This window comes from Poromitra crassiceps (genome assembly GCF_964638095.1).
Source record: "Poromitra crassiceps genome assembly, chromosome: 22".
NCBI lineage: Eukaryota > Metazoa > Chordata > Actinopteri > Beryciformes > Melamphaidae > Poromitra > Poromitra crassiceps.
In genome coordinates, this window is record NC_139647.1 from 8866288 (window position 1) to 8885315 (window position 19028).

At 45.3% G+C, this 19028-nt stretch overlaps 1 protein-coding gene across 1 annotated transcript in view; it reads left to right on the forward strand.

Annotated features, from left to right (window-relative positions):
• The window catches only part of LOC310796004 (striatin-like), a 31939-nt gene that overhangs the window by 2938 nt on the left and 9973 nt on the right, over positions 1-19028 (forward strand). Inside the window, exons 2-4 of the mRNA XM_083658152.1 lie at positions 13350-13453; positions 16418-16491; positions 18716-18794. Coding sequence (XP_083514278.1) covers positions 13350-13453; positions 16418-16491; positions 18716-18794 — 257 coding nt within the window. The remainder of the gene's footprint in view (positions 1-13349; positions 13454-16417; positions 16492-18715; positions 18795-19028) is intronic.

The window sequence follows — 19028 nt, forward strand, 5'->3', positions numbered from 1 at the left end:
AAATAGCTTTTACCTTGGGGGTAGATGTATTTTGGTCTCATCATGTTTGCTTGCTCTACTGGTAATGCCTGAGGGGCATATTCAGCTCAGTGGCGCAGCAATAAGGGGGAAGACGCGGAGCCACGTACACACACACACACACACACATCCATACTGTGGCATTCAGAAATCCAAAATGGGTGGCACCGTCATTCCTCGGTCAATACTACCTCCACCCCCAACAAGCTGCAGTTATTTTTTGCCCGCCCTGTCAAAGAAGGGCCACTCAGAATGGGAGCGCGCACAAAGAGCAACACAGTACAGGCTGCCTCAGCCGGCGTATCCATGTAGGCCTACTGTGTTTCTCTCCATATTATTGCTCTCAGGAAGTGACAAAAAACAATCTGCGATTGCAAATCGTATAACTCATACTAGTTTACTTTACACACAAACTAATGTGACATAACTGCTCACAAAGAAACAGTCCCGTACTTTCCTTCAAACCATCATTTTAAGAAACACTGCACTAATGCTCAACAAGGCACCACAAAGACGGGAGTGGTGGCCTATCACCATATATTCTACTGCAGTCATACTCAACTGGCGGCCCGCAATAGGGTGCCGAGTGGCCCCTCCCCCCAACCATTTTCTAATTCACAATGAAAACTAACGTTAAAGTTAGACTGAGCTCCAGCTAAATTGTCAAATATCACCGCCTGCTCACTGCCCCAGACACTTGTATAGGGGCATTCCATTTAAACTGGGAGCTGGGAATGTCATGGTTCAAAGGTCGTGAACTCCGACTGTGACATCACCTGTGCTCCGATTTTCTCTGCCGAACTCGCCGAACAGCCCCAACCTCAAAAATCCAAGATGGCTGCTCACGCTTCAGCAGTAGTAAAATCATAGTAAATACTGTTTATTACTATATTAGCACTTCTGTCTTTTTTGGGTCTCGTTAAATCAGTTGTATACAGTACTGTCTAACTTCTGTCTGTGTGGACATGTTGCTACAGTGCTTATATGCACAAAAATACTGTGAAATGCATAATCAACTGTTATTGCTAACAATGGCTAGCCTGGCTAGAGCTAACCCTGGCTGGTTTCCCGATTGTTTAAATGGAACGCCGACAACTCAGGTGTGACGTCACTCAACCCTGAAATCCCAAACTCCCAGTTGAAATGGAAGGCAGCATATAAGTACTGAACTAACTTAACCTAACTAACTAACTATCCTGTGTGCCAAAGTCGTCTGAGTCGTCGTTTGTTTTGGAGAGATCCTTTATTGATTTGTTTGGGAAGAGGGTTTACTCTGAACAGATTTGAGAATTGAATTTAAGTGAACAAACTGAATTCATAGCTATTGTTGTTTATTGTTATTGTGTTTTGTTTGTTTGTTCGTTTTTAACTCCGAACTCTTAATTTTGGTGAATAAGATCTAGTTTGGTTGATTATTTGGACTTGCCTGTAAAGGACATTTTTCTTTTGTGAGTGCTTTTCATTGCACATCCAATACACTCCTTTATATTGAACTTAAATGTTAAATGACTGGCACCCCAAAAACCTACAACCCACTACCGAAAAATCTATGTGATTTATGCTTGTTTAATAACTGGCACCTGGCCTCCTCTCCTGTCATTTTTGCAAATGTGCCCCCCCCTCCCGGGCAAAGCAAGTGCAGTATCCCTGTTCTACTGTACACAAATGGTACTAGTGAGTAGTTTAAAAGGGTTAGCCAGGGTTTTCCTGTGAGAGTAGCTGAGGAGGGGGAGCCATGTTTACTCTTAACTAAACCCTTAATCCTCGGAGCTGTGTGCTTCACTGTCCCTGTTGGAATGGCCGGCGAGCGTTTCAGCGTGCTCTCTCTCTCTCTCTCTCTCTCTCTCTCTCTCTCTCTCTCTCTCTCTCTCTCTCTCTCTCTCTCTCTCTCTCTCTCTCTCTCTCTCTCGAGCTGCCTTATCGGCCTGCTCATTCCATTCTCCTCCCTCCATTCACACTCACAGGCTTGGTCTGTCCCACGTGGGGGTGTGCCGGCCGTGCGGGACAGCTGGCTGTGCCGCAGAGTTGCCTGCCTCCCCCAGTTTTACAGTAAATCTGAGGTCGCCGCTCTGTCAGAGTTGTAAACTTGTGTGCGTTCCAGTTGAAAGTGCCCGGCTCTGTGTGTGTTAGCAGTTGGTTCCCCCCCCCCATTTGTTCATCATGGCACACCGCTGTTTTCTTACCTTACAGTAACATTTGGCATTTGCGATTGTATTTTTTTTTTTTACACATACTTCTATAAGTCTATGAATGGTCTTCATTAGTCAACCACCAAAACTGGGATACACAGAGGATCTATTTTTCTTTTCATTTTGAAAAACCTTATCGGAAAATTCTGCTTATTTTTTAAAACAGTCAAGCAAAAATAGACCCCAGGCTAGTTAGTAAATAATATAATTGCTATATTATGTATTATATATAAGTCTGTCTGTCTGCAGTTATCAATAAATTGCGGACCCCCAGGGCAGTTGTTATCTTATGTATCCTATATACTGTATAAGTCTGTCTGTCTGCAGTTATCAATAAATTGCGGACCCCCAGGGCAGTTAATCCTGAGGCTTGACTGCTCCTGAGCTGATGGAGGTGTGCGCATGCTGAAAAGGGAAAATCCTCCTCTCAAGGAAGCCGTTGCTGTAATAATTTGTCATGTCAAATCTGTGACAGAGTGACCTGAAGTGAAAAAGGCCCGTTTGGCAGCCCTGACATCCCAGAGAGCTGTTGAAAATGAGCAGCAGGCCGGGCTGTTACCTGCTACTGAGCGCCTGCTGCCAGACACACTTCTGCCTGTTTCACACTCTCTGGAGGGACGACAGGCTTCAGGGGGAGACAATGTTTCTTTTTCTTTTCTTTACCATCTCTGACTCATACTCTGATACACTGTAGCCACTGTAGCCATTAGTGCCTCCTGTTTAGGTGGGTGTAGTGTCCTCTAGAGAGAGAGTGGCGTCAGCGGAGGACCAAAATGCGAGACTCATTAGCCAATGATCAGCCAGGAATGGGTCTCGCGCTACTTTTGCATGCTAAAATAAAGCTGATAATGTACAATTTGATTCAAGGGATGAAAAACCCTTTCAAAGTACAACACAAACTGTCTATTTTTCTGCAACTCGACAGTGCTGCTTAATCCAGGAACTTACTTCCTGGAACTCTTGAGAGTAAAAAACTGGTCCATTGGAGTGAATGGAGATGTCGGGACTCTTCTATCTAGATGGCTCTGGGTGGGTGGCCATATCTCAGTCTCTCTCTTAATAAACTATACTATGTCCATTGTTGATGATGTTGGCTAGTTTTTTGGGGCTAGACAGATGATAACATTGAGCAGGAAATGCATACCTAATCAGTAGGGTTGCACAATATGTATCGATCTGATACATTATCGGTCGATATGGGCAATTTATGTTATTGTTTATTATTCCGATAATGACATTTTAGCCAATAATCGTCAATCAGCTGCGCCTGCGGTTGCAGGCTACAGGCAAAACATGTCGCCTCCATGGCTGCCGGTGTAGCTGTTTAGTTTAGCTGTTTGGTTTAGCCGCTAAACACCACCGCGTGAATGTTAGCTGTTGTGGCTAATGTTGGCTAGCTGGCCTAGTCCAGACTCCAGCAGGCTGCCGTTGTAGCACTCCCCGCTCTGCAAGCAAGCCGCTTGTTGTGACTAACATGCCCACATTCAAAGCACTTCGTAAAGCTGGCGTAAACCATATAGAAAACCCTCATGCTTTACCCTAAATGAAACATGCAGGCTTTGTGTCTTTAACTCCAAAAACAACCCGCTAGCATTAAATGCTAGCTTTGTTGATAGCCCAGCAGCTACCTCTTTAAACATTACAGTCTACTATGCCTGATTGCCTGTTGACATTGTGTTTTATCTGCACAATATGCAGCCATTGGCTTTCGCTTCTAAAAGCCTTTGGTTTAGTCCTTGTATTTGAAGAGTCAGAACTCAGAAGTGTACTTGTTTTTGTGTGTGTCACTGTCAAACAATAGTGATGTCAGTCACAGTCACCTTTAGGTGACAGTCACCTTTTTGATCCCACATTAGGGCACTTAAGTGAATAAATTTGAGTGGTTTTGTGTCTGCCCTCTTATCATTCACTGAATTCATGAATTGTGCATCCCTGCAGTTAGATCAGAGCTATGGAATATATCATCCATATTTGCTCACTACAGCTGAGCCTTTCTTACCCTCAGGCACATAAACTACAGGTTATCAGTTATCGTATCGGTCATCGGTCATGAGAAGCAGATATTTATCGCTTATCGTATCGGCTGAAAAATCCATATTGTGTATCTCAAACAGTTAGATCTACCGTTTTCTGATTTTGCACCACATGACTCTTTGAGTGAGACATTTCTTCTCATCAAAGCTGTTGGCATCTATGTTTGCTTAGCTCTTCCTCCCGTTTCCAAGTGTCTTAGCTCTTGGTCGTTGTCGGCTATCTCCATGATGAGGCATCTAATGCAATCCATGGAGGTTGTTATCAATCTAGGTGTGCCACGAGTTACGACTGCACCTTGCAGTCACACACACACTCCAGTCTGTCCGGGAAAACGCTGATGTTGATAAATCCACTTATGTGCCAACCAGTGCCTTTGTGTGCGTGTGTATGTGTGTGTGTGTGTGTGTGTGTGTGCGCACGTGTGCGCGTGCGTGCGTGTGTGTGTGTGTGTGTGTGCGCGCGCATGTGTGTTTATTTTCTGTGTAATGTTTCTGGTTATTGTTGTATTATTTGATTTCATTATGTATTTTTGTTTTCAATTTTTTGCTTCTTGAATTTTATATTGTAATTTCAGACCCCAGGAAGAATAATCGCTGCTTGAGGCAGTGCTTAATGGGGATCTTAAATAAATAAATAAATGTACTGTGTGCGTGTGTGCGTGTGTGTGTGTGTGTGTGTGTGTGTGTGTGTGTGTGTGTGTGTGTGCGCGCGTGCCTGCCTGCCTGCCATGAGCCCCATGTGATATTAATGCAGCAACATGGGATGCCGCACCGTCCTCCTCAACCAGTCCAATAATATAGTGTGTTTGTTTGCGCCTCCTGCGAGGTGAGGTAGCACCGCGGCGTCGACTCCATGTCAGCAATTCAACAGCAAAGTGTCAAATGGAACTGGAGTGGAAGCTAGCGATGAGATGAAACCGGCAAATCGGTGCGTCTCTCTGAGGCTTTAGGGGACACAGAAGGATGGTTCAGAGTCAGACGGCCATGCCGAGCACTGTCTCGCTGTACAGGGCGGCTTTTATTTTGGTTTGATCCGTATTGTAGGTGAAAGACCGCTCGGAGCATTCCAGACAACAGAGCGGGAATCCTTTATTAAATCCCCGGTTGAGCTGCTCCCTGTCTCGCTGAGTGCACTCTGATCAGAACAGTGTGAGTCCAGGACTTTGGATGTTCTGATCAGAACAGTGTGAGTCCAGGACTCTGGATGTTCTGATCAGAACAGTGTGAGTCCAGGACTTTGGATGTTCTGATCAGAACAGTGTGAGTCCAGGACTTTGGATGTTCTGATCAGAACAGTGTGAGTCCAGGACTTTGGATGTTCTGATCAGAACAGTGTGAGTCCAGGACTTTGGATGTTCTGATCAGAACAGTGTGATCCAGGACTCGGGATGCGTGTTCGATATCTTCGTCTGCAGAGGCATGCTCCAGCCGTGAGCAGAGCTCGTCAGTGTCTCACAATGCAACACATTAGTTCTAAGGCACAGACATGGCTAAGTGGACTCGTGGATTAAACACAGCAGTTGATCTGGCTAGTGGCTACCTACGTGGCTACCTACATGGTAGTCCAGGTCAGTTGAGTGTGATTTTATGATTCACTGGTATGGTAGCCTAGCATTTTTGTGTGCAAAAGCTTCATAGTTCAACGAAAACATGTTATGCTTTAAATCTAAAATGGTTCATGGATTACATTCTAATCTGACAAACCTATCAATTTAAATGTTAGCATGGAAACAAGCTGAGCCCAAAATCACAAATCAGAATGAGGGGGTCCCCGGTATATTTTCTATCTTATAAGGGGTCCTTGGCTGAAAAACATTTGAGAACCTCTGCCATAGAGTGTGTGGATTGGAAGGTCTGGACCCAGGCGAGATCACTGGGCTCATTATGCATAAATGCTGTATGCGCCCTCAAGCTCTTTGAAGCCCTGTTCAGGTATTCTCCTAGACAGGAAGTGGTTTTGGTTAGAGACCAGTTGCAATGCAGTGCAACAACCAGTCAACTCTCGATCAAATATAGAATACAGAGAAGCAGAGAAGCAGCAACAATCTCTGGAACTGCTCTATTGACAATATATTGCAAACTTTATCAATGCCTTTCACTGAAAAGGGTGAATAAATTAACTGAGCAGCAGCACAGACAAAAGCCATTTGAAACACATTTCTTTGAGTAAATGTAGTAGTATTTGTGATTTTTTTTTAAATCCTAATTTACCAGTGGTTATGACTCAGAAAGGTTAAATGTCATAGGAATTTAGGCAATTTTGTTGCTGTATATAATATGAATACATCAATAAACCTACTCAGTGTGTGTACCGTTTTGGTGATAATAACGTTATGTTGAACTGAGACGATGATCTATTGACAAATAGAGAGAAAGACTCTGTTGTGACCAGTGGCCACTGTACAGTAGCTCCTGTAGCACAGCACCTCTCTGTAGCACAGCAGCACCTCTCTGTCTTTCCTCTGTTGTTTTGCCTTTTGCTTTTGTCTGTTGCTCTTGGTAATGGAATGTGTGGAATGTACTTGGCTAGTTATCAGGTCGGCCATCTTGCCGTTCACTGGTTCGTGGCGACTGTGAGAGTAAATCCAGTGTACTGTTGTTCACTGTAAGTCAGGTTCTTTGCATTGTAAATGTGGCTTTTACGTCCGGTCGTCCGCCCTCGCTTCAGTCCTGACGATAGCCCAGGTTGCAGCCAGCGAGCATATGTGACTATTTTGTGTGGCTGTCTCTAAGGCCTGAGGTTGTGTGAATGAATATCCATTAGAATGAGTGTTTGAAAGTAAACGGAGTGAGCTCAGTCTTCCCGCGGTCGGTCGCTGACTGAGTGAGATGTGCTGCTGCTCTCTTTTCACAGACTTCACTCTGTCTACTTTTTAAATGGCCTCATTGTGTTTCGGATGTCTTTGGCGATGACGCAAAACTAGTCTGGAAGAAAACATGTCTGGAATTCACAAGGCTCCTTTAAGATCCACTGGGCTTTCTCACTGTTGAAAATAGTGGGAGTGTGGTTTTTCTGTCTTTTATTATATCAAAACCAGCCCAAATTAATGTTGAATCAGAAGTTCTTCTTCTTCTTCTTCTTCTTCTTCTTCTTCTTCTTCTTCTTCTTCTTCTTCTTCTTCTTCTTCTTCTTCTTCTTCTTCTTCTTCTTCTTCTTCTTCTTCTTCTTCTTCTTCTTCTTCTTCTTCTTCTTCTTCTTCTTCATGTTCTTCTTCATGTTCTACGTAATCCACTCCACTGCCAACAATGCGTTGTCAAAAATATACATATCTAACGTGACATGATGATGTAATCATTGTCATATCAGGCTGTGAAACTGAAGAAAAATGTTTGACTGCTATTCCCACTTGCCTGTTAAGAATACTTCAATTGAACTAATCTGACATCAAATAAACTGAATAGCGATGAGCAGCAGGCGAATTGGATTTGTGTCCCTCTGAGATCCTCACTGTGATGGCATTTAACCACTGGTTTTCTGTGTTTACAGATGTCAATCTGCAGCAGCCACACAGGAAAACTGCTTTAGGACCTCACACATAGGAAATGCCATCACACTCACTCATCATTGCATTAAAGATAGCTTTGACTGTTAGTGTCGACTATATCTTTGCATAACTGGCCCAGCTGCAGTTGTATTGCAGTTATTGTATGTGTTTCTCCTCAAATGTTGTTTTTGCTCACCAGCCAAAGTGGCAGCGGGTCTCTAAAATGCACCCACCACTTAATTTCTTCTTCTTTTGTGTGTGTGTGTGTGTGTGTGTGTGTGTGTGTGTGTTTTTTATTATTAACATCCAAGAAAAACAAGAATCACAAAACATGAACAAAAAACACAGAAAATGCAAAATACATACACAAACAAATTCACTCATAATCCCCCACCCCCTTCCATCAACCCACACATGACATGTATTGGCTCACAGTAGCAAAGAAAAAAAACTAGCTATCATGGAGATGCCCATGGCCCCCACGCATGGCTCCAATAAATGAATGTAGTCAATGTACCCACCACTTCTCCATATTTTACTATTTAATTGAGCGTTATTAAAGTCAAAATGGACTCCCAACGCTGCCAGAGTGGCTAGTAGAGTAAACCAACTTACACGTACTTTTAGCTGATCAGCATTTGGCCGGTGGCTGCTGCTGGCTGGTGTTTATTTCCCTCCCCTACTAGCCATTAGGCTATCCCTTCTGTCTCCCCTTTCCTGTGTGTGAAAAGATGGACGCCCCGGCTCTCTGACTGAGGAGGCCTTATCCTGCAGCCTGATAATGCAGTCAGTGTGAGGCCTGGAGGATTAAACGCTTCCTGTGTCTCTTTATGGGGCCGAGTCGACTCATTGCATTCCTCCCAAGGTTAATGTTTGATGGAGCCAGAGATTCACAGAGACGCTTCTCTTCTTCTCTGTCTCTGGCACCGCAGGACGCCCACCGACGGGAAGGGCTCCGGGGCGGGGCTGGGCCCGGGCGCTTTTTTATCTGGAACAGGAAGTGAAGTGAAGTGAAGTTTACTATCTTAATCGACACAGATGTGTCGTTTTTTTTTTGATCTACAGTGGAAAAATTAGCCTGCGTGTTTTTCCTGCCTCTCTCGATCTGTCGACGGCTGCGTGCGCTGAGGTCATCTGTTGGGCACGTCGTCATCCACTATAACGAGCAGCCTATTCATAGGCTATTTTGTCATTGTGTCGGGGTGTGTGCCGTGACATACTTGCAAGTCGGACTTTGTATAACTGACCTGCTGCTGCGGTCTTACTTTTAGCTTTCGTTGTAGACGTGACTAAGCTGTTTCTGTCTCCTGACCAGAGCCCGTGCTATTCTACTGTTCTGTGTTGTGTGAATTTCATCTGCAATTGTGTAACAGTTTTTAACCAGTAATATTCAGCACCTCCTAGCTGGGACACCAAGAGACTTTTAGGGCTGCCCCCCCCGACCAAAGATTTTACTGGTCAACTAGTGGTCGTTAGTTCGAGCCATTTGTCGAGTAATCGCCGCACGTTCAGCCCGCAGGTGCAACGCCTGTCTGTGTGCGCCCGGACCCGTTTACCAGACCCTTTTCACGGGGGCCATTTTGTGTCGAAAAGGCCGGGTAAACACGGGTGCAAGCAAAACACTAATGAGGGTTTCCAACTTCCATGATTGGAATTTGGAAACGCTCATTAGTGTTTTGTTTGCACCCGTGTTTATTCTGCCTTTTTGACACAAAATGGCCCCCGTGAAAAGGGTCTATATGAGACGTGACTGGAGCCGTCACCCGTGACTAAGCACACAGGCATGCTAGTACTACATACACACGCACTCACAAAAGTTTATTAGCCGCTGGTAGGCTAACGTTATCATCAGACTCGTTGGCTCCAATTCAAACACTCAGTTTTTATTGTCAATCTTTATTTTGTGCAGTCAGTCCGTAGCATTAAGCAATGCAGTATGCATACGTGACACAATGCTGCTTATGTAGAAACAAAGTGTAAAACGTACGTTCGCGTTACAGAAAATAAGGACTCCCCAGTCCCTCTCTCCCCTGACGGCAGACCATACTGTTTCCCCTGTACCTCCGTAAAGATGTTAGTTTAGAAGTCACAACATTGCTATATTATGATTATTATCATCAACCAACTGGCCAACAGATATCAAATCTGATGGGCTTTATGGAAAGAAGCTAGAGCATGACTGGCTAACAGTTATATTGAATTGGTCATTCAGTGGCGTTTTGAGCCTGGTGAACACTTAGTGAATTAAAAAGGAGAACAGGCCAGCACACTAAAATCTCCTTTCTAAAAGTTGAATAGGTCATCTGGGACAGAGAGCAGCAACGGACGTTTCAGCCAAACGGCCTCCTTCAGCCCAAGTTCTCTCATTGGATTGAGTGTGCTCGCTATTGCCGAGTCTGGAGAACACTTAGCTAACGAACGTAGCTAACGGCTAGCTAACGCCAGCACGCCTTCTTCGTCAGCCTGACGGAGACGAAAGACCAGTGAGGGAAATATTTCGCGGCCCACTAGAGGGCGCTCGTCGTGACGCAGAAAACAGCCTGAGAGGAGACCAAACTCTGAAGAAGACCAAGTGTCGAAACGTCAGTGTTTGATCTGCACCTTATGATAAACCATCTAAAGACGACCCGAGGGCTCCAGTGTTCTCCTTCTGATGCTACTGTGGTTCCTCGGCTGTTGAGCACCAGTCTCCGTCTTCCTCGCTGGGGTTTAGCGCGTGAACTTTCTCTAAGTGGAGACCAAACTCTGTTAACATTCTTGTCGATCGAGAGTGCGTTAGTATGGATCGAGCAGAGCACACAGACGCACATAAAACCGGGTGAACGAGGAACTGCAGACTGTAAACGTATTAGAGAAAGTGATGTATCTGGCGTCTGCTGCTGCGCTAAGCTAACTTTCAAACTTCAAAGCAGGGATGCAGACTGCTAGCTGTGATTGGTGCCGAGATACTGCCAACTGCTTTTTGTTTTGAGAGAGAGAGTGACAACATGTCTGGGGACAGTAGTGTCACACCGAGGACAGGGCGGCACCGTGTGGACTTAGAGCAGGTTCATTGTTGTTCTGATTGAATTTCTTTGCAGAGAAATGGTCTGGAATCCCGTCGTTAACACAAGGCTGCTGATTGAAGTGACTCTGTCATGACTCATTGCAGGCGGTTGGTGCAGCAGCAGTGCTATTCAGGAGGAGGTGCCATCATGCAGCCTGAGCCCACTCAAAACTCACACCATCCCCCAGCATGCATTGCAGACTGAAATGTAAAGATTTAAGCGAGCCAGATGTATATGATATATGATATGATATTATATGATTTAAGATATAAGACATGTCGTTTTAGGAGGGAAATCTGAACTCTGAAAAATGTCTCTAAACTATCTAAATAATCCCAAGAGGACATGGAGTCCCTGTCTGAAGCTAGACAGCTGCTTTTGTAATATGTTTACAAGGCATCTGCTGTCGCTATTGTTTACTGGTCGTTCACTCTATTGTGTGTGTGTGTGTGTGTGTGCGTGTGCGTGTGCGTGTGCGTGCGTGCGCATGTGTGCGTGTGTTTCTCGTATTTGTGTTGATTCACAATAGGTTTTAAGCGTTTGGGAGCAAATGAACTACTCGGCTTCATTGTCTTGCTGTCCCACTTTTAGCAGCAGAGATTTAGCACAACAGAGATTGAGTGTAAAGGATAAAAGAGCAGCTCTGATGAGGTGCTGAAACCGCAGCGTCTAGCTGATCCTCGTCTCCTGAAGGCAGCCTGAGCTGCTGTGAGAGGAGCGCTCACTCGCTCATCGTTTGGTAGTCTTCACCTTGCTGTAAGTAGAGATGGGCCGATACCGATACTGGTATCGGTACTTGGCGCCGATACCGTACTCAAGTACTCGTATCGGTATCGGGAGAACGTCCCGATACTCTGGCCCGAGTACTGTGTAATTTACAATTAATACAAAAACTCAGAGAATTACAGAGAGAGTTACAGAGAGTGACTACTAAGCATTTATTTGACTGTTTACTATTATTTAACATACTGTTGTACTCAATTCTGTTTTGGGTTTTGGCTGTGCTGGTGTGTGCTGCTTAAAGAAGGTAAAGAAACTGTAAACAAATAAACAGTATCTTAAGAATCAGCAGTGTTATTATTTTCATTGTGGTAATTGAACATTACAGTATCATTAAAAGTACAAGGCATGACAATGAAATGAAATTGGGGGAAAAAAGGGGGTAAAATAAGTGGTTACTCAACAAAAACAAAAAGTACTCGTATCGGTACTCGGTATCGGCGAGTACCCAAAATTAAGTACCGTACTCGTACTCGTACTCGGTCTGAAAAAAATGGTATCGGCCCATCTCTAGCTGTAAGTGTCAACATACTGTAACTGGACAGACACACCACAGTCTGCACACTGACAGGCTTTGTTGTATGTAGTCGGGGTTGATATCTGCTCCTCAGACTATCGTTAGGGCTGCTGGGCCAATTTGCTACAAAACCGTCACAGAATGAACAGATAACAGCAGTGATCATGATCCCACTCCACTGCCAATTTCTTTGACCGTAAGTTCGTAACCACACAGTGATCCTGGACTTTTTGAACACAACTTTAACAATACACTGCTAAAGGTACCAACTTAGATGAAATGTGAAATCTTTAAGTCAGTGTGTGCAGTTTACAAATGTGTGAAGATTTTGGATAGATCCTCCTTAGCATTAACCTTGCTTGCAAGATGGCTAACCGTCCATCTGGCAGCGTCAGGTTACCTCAGCATTGCATACTGTTAAATAAAAACGTATTTCTGCAGTGCAAAAGACGAATGTGTTTGCCTTAAAGATTTAGCACAAACAGCAGTCATTTCGAACTAAATTGAAACAAAATTTTAGAGAGTTCTGTGGCAATAATAATAGTCATCGTTAATTGTACCGTATCCAACCCTGCTGTCAGATTTCATACAGTATATTCACCTGACCCGTATCGTACTGTATGGTCGATGTGTCATCTGTCCTGGTGTGTTTTGGTCTGTCTGGGCCGGGCAGCTCCTGGATGCTAACTGTACTCTGAGCTGGGCTCTACCACCACGCTCATTAAAAAAGTGTGTATGGGTGTACTGTATGCGGTGTGTGTGTGCATGCATGTGTGTGTGTGTGTGTGTGTGTGTGTGTGTGTGTGTGTGTGTGAGCGCGCAATACGTGTGTATGGTGCCCTGCGACGTACGTAATGCTGACTCGGACTGAGTGCGTCAACAGCTGCTGCCTGTTACTGAAGAAAGCGACTGTGCAGAGGGGGAGGGGTTTGAGAGGGAGGGAGGGGCTGACGGACAGTGTGTGGGAGGAGTGAGGATGTTAGATTAAAATAGAATTGTACGGATTGTCGTCTTATTTCCCATCATGCCGTGCATATTGATTTGACACACCGTCCTATTTCAGTCTCTATACAGAGGCTGTTCTCTTCAGATGTCGGTGCCTCGCGGAGAGATTGTCTTTGCAGATGACTTCTGAGGCGGTTGTTCTTTTATGTAGCTAGCTCATGCCCAAGATACCAAGATACCGGAAGCATTGACTCTCTCTATATATAAACTTAGACCCCCTCCTTGCTTTTAGACCGTGCCCTCCCTGGCAATCCTATGTTTTTGTGTGTTTGCAGGCCCAAATCGCCTTCCTGCAGGGGGAGAGGAAAGGCCAGGAGAACTTGAAGAAGGACCTTGTGAGGAGGATCAAGATGCTGGAGTTTGCCCTGAAGCAAGAGAGGTGGGTACTTTAGCGCATCCGCGTGCTATCACTAGAACCCACCCACCCACCCAGCACACACACACACACACATAGCTCAGCGTCGACGCACCCACCCACACACCACCTAGGAACAACTGCAGTGTTTCCCTTTTTCGTCTCTGCCTCTAAAAATAAACGACTCCCACTGAGAGAATTGGAAAAGCAGTGAATGTGAATGGGTGCAGTGTGCGATTCTGATTGGTCGACAAACACACAGCTGAACATCCGCTGCACGCGCTCAGAGTGCAACTGTCTGCATGTTGTAAAAGGGAAAATAGTTTGAAAAAGGGAATGCTGGTGTGTGTATATATATACAGTGTTTCCCATACATTGATCTATTTGTGGCGGTACACAACAGCACAAATAGATTTTGACTGGCAACAAACTCCTGCTTTGGGACTTATATATAAGTATTGTCTTGGCTGAACATCATTCCAATCAAAGTTAGGCAATTCCCTTTTTATCTTGTTTTACTTTTGCTTATGCTTATGCTTACAAAGCAAAGTGTTACTTTGTACTTGAGTTTTCCCCTGGAAGTGATTTTGCTATAGATGGGCCATTGTATCTAAGCAAGCAGTATTCTACCATATATGCAGAATACAGTAAAGTAAAGATGGTAGATCTAGTTAGATCTGGCCTTTTCATTTTGCTCCGAGTGCACCGGATTGATGCATTTGACATCCATTTTCGCAGACCCCCCAGCAGGTTTATACACTGCACATTACTTGAGCTGCGTCTCAGCTGGTGTCAGTAGAAGCGGTAATGGAGTGAGACTGAGTGCCAGAGAGATTCCCCGGAGTGCAGCCGGTGTGTGTGCCCCTCCCGTGGAGAGGAGGAGAGGATGTGTGGGGCAGCCAGGCAGGAAGGCTTTGTTTGCCGCTGTCCCAGGACCCGATGACTCTGCGGCGTCCTCAGTGGAAGGACAGGAGAGGAGAGGAGAGGAGAGGAGAGGAGAGGAGAGGAGAGGAGAGGAGAGGAGAGGAGAACTCTCTCTCCAGGCAAGACGAGCTGCTTTCTTCCCTCCCAGTAACGCAGCAGAAATGCCTTCACTCTCTCCCCCCCCGTGCGCTCCAGCCCGCGTCAATTCACTCCCCTGCGGTAACAGAGGTGACTCACGTTGCATTTTCTCCTTCCTCCTCCTCGACGCACGGCTGCACGCCGGCGCAGACGAGGTATTATCGACGATGTCAACACGTCACGCAGCCAGCATCATCAGCTGTGCCTGGATCATGCAAAATAACTTAGCTGACAGACAGAAAGCAGAACAGGGATGACAAGAATAGCTTCATTCATCAGCCATTTGAAATGTTAGCCCGTTAGCTCACCGTGTTTCACAGTGAAATGTTAGCCCGTTAGCTCACAGTGTTTCACAGTGAAATGTTAGCCCGTTAGCTCACAGTGTTTCACAGTGAAATGTTAGCCCGTTAGCTCACCGTGTTTCACAGTGAAATGTTAGCCCGTTAGCTCACCGTGTTTCACAGTGAAATGTTAGCCCGTTAGCTCACCGTGTTTCAGACGCTGCCTACAGGTGTGCTTTAATGCTGGCGTTGTATCGGAGCCGGGCGTGACTCAGTGTGTCGTCTGAAGGAGGTTAGCGAAGTAGGCGTGTGTAACCCGGAAAGGAGGGGAAAGTGAACCAGTCACTCTGGCCCTCCCTCAGCAGCTACCCGCCGAGGATGCGCCTTGAGCGCAGCACTTAACCTTTGACCTCACCGGTAGAGCTGCGGCACCCAGGGCCCACAACAGTTACAAGGCTGCGCTTGTATTGAGCCACCAGATGGGGAATGTGTGGAGCCGTATATGAACGCGAGGCAGAGCAAACGTATTCAAACCAAAAGCCTCCCTGGATATACATGAAGGTTAAAGGAGAGAATGCAGAAATGGAAAGTGAGACAAGTTGTTCAGAGCGTAGCGAATGAAAAGCCTGACTGCAGGCTGACTGTTAATTGGAGCTGGGAGTGTGAGATTGTCTGGGGCTTAATGAGGGCCATGACACACAACAGACTGAGACAGGTGTCAAAATAGCTTTAGTGCGCTGTCATTCCTTTAGTCTGCTTAAAGGGTAGTTACACTTTCCTTACCTTCTTTGCTCTGTCAGAAACATCAGGTTTGTTATGCGTGGAATCGTCCGCTAGCTGTTAGTATATGTATAATATTTATCTTTTTTTCTCCGGCAATATCACCACAGGCTCTGCCTTAGGAGCGACACTTAACCTAGAATGACTACCGCTTCCCCCCGGTTGCTTAGCAACAGGTCACGTCTTCAGAGGCTATCTCAAAGCAATATGGGGGGAATGGCCGTCTGAAACGCAGGATGTTCGCAATTTAAAAGGAATCTGATGTTTTTGACGGGGTGCTTCTTCTGGATGCAAGCTCTCCTGGTGTCTCCTCTTGACCTGACATCAGTGTGTGCAGTCATGTTCTTCTGACATCAGTGTGCAGTCATGGGAGAAACTGCATCCTTTTGGTCATCAGAGAATAATATAATAGCAAAAATGACCTTTGTCAAAACAGACATAAGTCACAGCACACACGTTGCTGCTTTTCCCTACAATCATTGCTCCCCGATAGACCCTTTTCACAGCAGCCGTTTTGGGGTGATAAGGCAGGAAGGTAAGTCGATCAGGTGTAACCAATACATTCAGGTGTTCCGGTGCCAGGGCCCTCATTAATGTTATTGGTTATTGTTGCTTTACTTCCTGCTTTACCGCCTCAAAACGCGTTGCTGTGTGGATGTGAATGGAATCCCTGCAGTTGATCCGGGCATACAAGCCGCTTTGTCAAACGAGCGAATGAGTTTGTGTTCGTGTTGAACTGACTTTCAAAGCCGACGCAGAACGACGCCGTTCATTCATAACGAGTCTTTTTGTCACGGCCTTTTTGATCAGCGCTGTTTGCTTTATCTGTGTTGCCTCATCTTCCTTCCTTTTGTCTGCCTTCCAGAGCAAAGTACCACAAGCTAAAATATGGGACAGAGTTGAATCAAGGTGACATGAAGCCGCCAACCTACGACTCTGGTAAGCATGGAACCACAAACAAGCAACCTCCATTTGTCCTTCCTAAATCACTCAGCAGTTGTGTGTTCGCATACCTCAGGTGACAGCACTGGGTACGTGTGTGACTGTGAAGACGGCTGCGTTCATGTTGAATCTTGTTTGCCCTCAATAGTTTCATCACCGTGTCATTTCCCGAGAGACACAGAGACGACACTTTCAGCTTCTCTTAAAGCTACTAAAACTCATCCTGTGTCAAACACGGGTTTGATCCATTACTTTTGGAGAATAGTACAGATTTAGGCCCATTCATGTGGCTACATGTAACAAGGAATTTGAAATATAATCCATTTGACTCATTTGAAGACATCTCAGACTCCTTTGTGTTGAAAAAAGGCAGATTTGGAGACATTGTTCTTTAATATATAGACACACTTCAGTTAACAACTGTCACAGTAGCAACAAATTTGCGACACAAACGACAAAACAAAACTTAATAGCTAATGAAGAAATAAGAACCGTGTAATCACCGCCCCGCACGATCACCCAACTTTGCTGAAATATCAACACAGGGCACGGCATTCAACGATTTACCCTGAGTGATATCACCCCCATATCCGAAAAGTACGCTACCTGTTCTTGGTATTAGGGATGTAACGATAACCGGTTTTAATGATAACCGTGATCAAATTCCTTACGATAACGTACCATTTCAAATTTTCATTATCATTCAAACCGTGGTTACCGTGAATACCGTGTTACCATGATTACAGTGCTTTGAAAAACATGGTAAATACTGTCCATCATCAACCAAAGTTGGCAACCGTCTCCCAGACGCCGACGCGCAGCCTTGGAGAAATGATTTCAGTGAGTGTGTATAAATATCAATCCTTTTTGGGTCTGAGTTTTCAATCTAAAACTTTCTGTGAGTGTATTAGTACTTTTTGAAGATTTTAACAAACCGTGATCATTTTGGGCACGATAATCGTGATGTGAAATTTTCATACCGTTGCATCTCTACAGTTTTTATTGTAATATAATTGGACTCGGATGTCCAACTACGCTCCCATCATTAAGTCGGATTGTGATATTCCCCTTTTTACCATCCTCATCTCTATTCATGAAGGTGGTTCAAAGCACCGGAGCCCTTGAAGTGTTGCGGGAGGTGAGGGGGGGGGAGGTGTTAGGTGGAGGGGATGTGGGGGTGGAGGTGGGCGGGTGTTGCACGTATGGTGGCGCATCTGCCCGCTCCTCACCCTCCTGAGTTACGCATGGCCCACTTTTGAGGCAACCTCCTCTCCTCGCCCTGCCAACTCAACCCCTCGACACACATACTGTACCATACTCGCGCCCCATCTCCATTTTATTAACACAACTTCCTGTTCCCAGCCGGCTCGCCGCCAGAGTGCTGACGATGTCGAATAGGAAAGTCGAGCCTTGAATCCCGTCATAGTTTATTCAGTCGGCGCTTTAGACGCTAATAAAGACGCCGCTGTTCTTGATGCTGCAGACGAAGACACACACGTCGTCGTTGCTCTTTCTAGCGTGTCGACTCGTGGGACCTGGTTAGTGCAGAGAGAGCTGCCGTGCTGGATGTGTTGGAATGCGTCATTAAATATTGAACCGCTCCCCCGTAATGACCGAGGAGGTGGTTTCTTGTTTTAGCCGCCAAGGAAGAGCCATCGCTAATGAGTTTTCAATCCGCTCTCTGTTTCCATTGCTAATGTCTGCAATGTTTTAAGAAGGGGATGCGTGCCCACTGGGATGTAAACATTAAGGAATAGGCTAGTTATTGTTGCAGTTGGTGGCAGATGCAGATGCCATGGTAACACAAATTCTGATTTAGGTTCCAAACCTGACATTTGAACAAGACGATGGCTTGGTGAGAGCTGAGTTACTCATCATCCTTTGCAGGGGTAGTAGGAGGTTATTTTGACATTTAAACACAACCAAGCTAGATATTTTTCTTGTAATTTCAATGGCACAAAAGAAGCAAAAGAGGATTCATCATCCTGTTTTCTAACCGCCCCTTTTACTTAATTATAATCCTGTATTGACTTAGTGAAAAGCAAGCGAGGGCTGAATGAACGCACATAGCTGCCTTGATGCTGTGATACAGGAATGTTCTGCTTGTGTTTGTAGAGTGGGATTAATGTCAGCGGCTGGCTGTGATTGGCTGTTTGTGGAGCTGTGATTTGTGTCGCTGTGATTTGTGTCGCTGTGATTTGTGTCCTTTGCTTCCCCCCAGATGAGGCCAACGAGAACGAGGGCCCTGGATCGCTCAACAATCAGCTGTCGTGGAAACAAGGACGCCAACTCCTCAGACAGTGAGTATACTACAGTATATACACACACTGACATACATGCTGCTTTTATCCTTACGCGACAATATCCCAACCAAGATCCCACTATCCCAATATCCTAACGGTTAGGAGCTAACCCAGCAGCTAGGGTGAAGTGAACAGTACACTCTCATAGGTGAATATCACATCACTAAAGATGTACTGTATCAAAATACCAGGATGGTAAAAGGCTACATTGGGCCGCAGTACTCTGGTGTC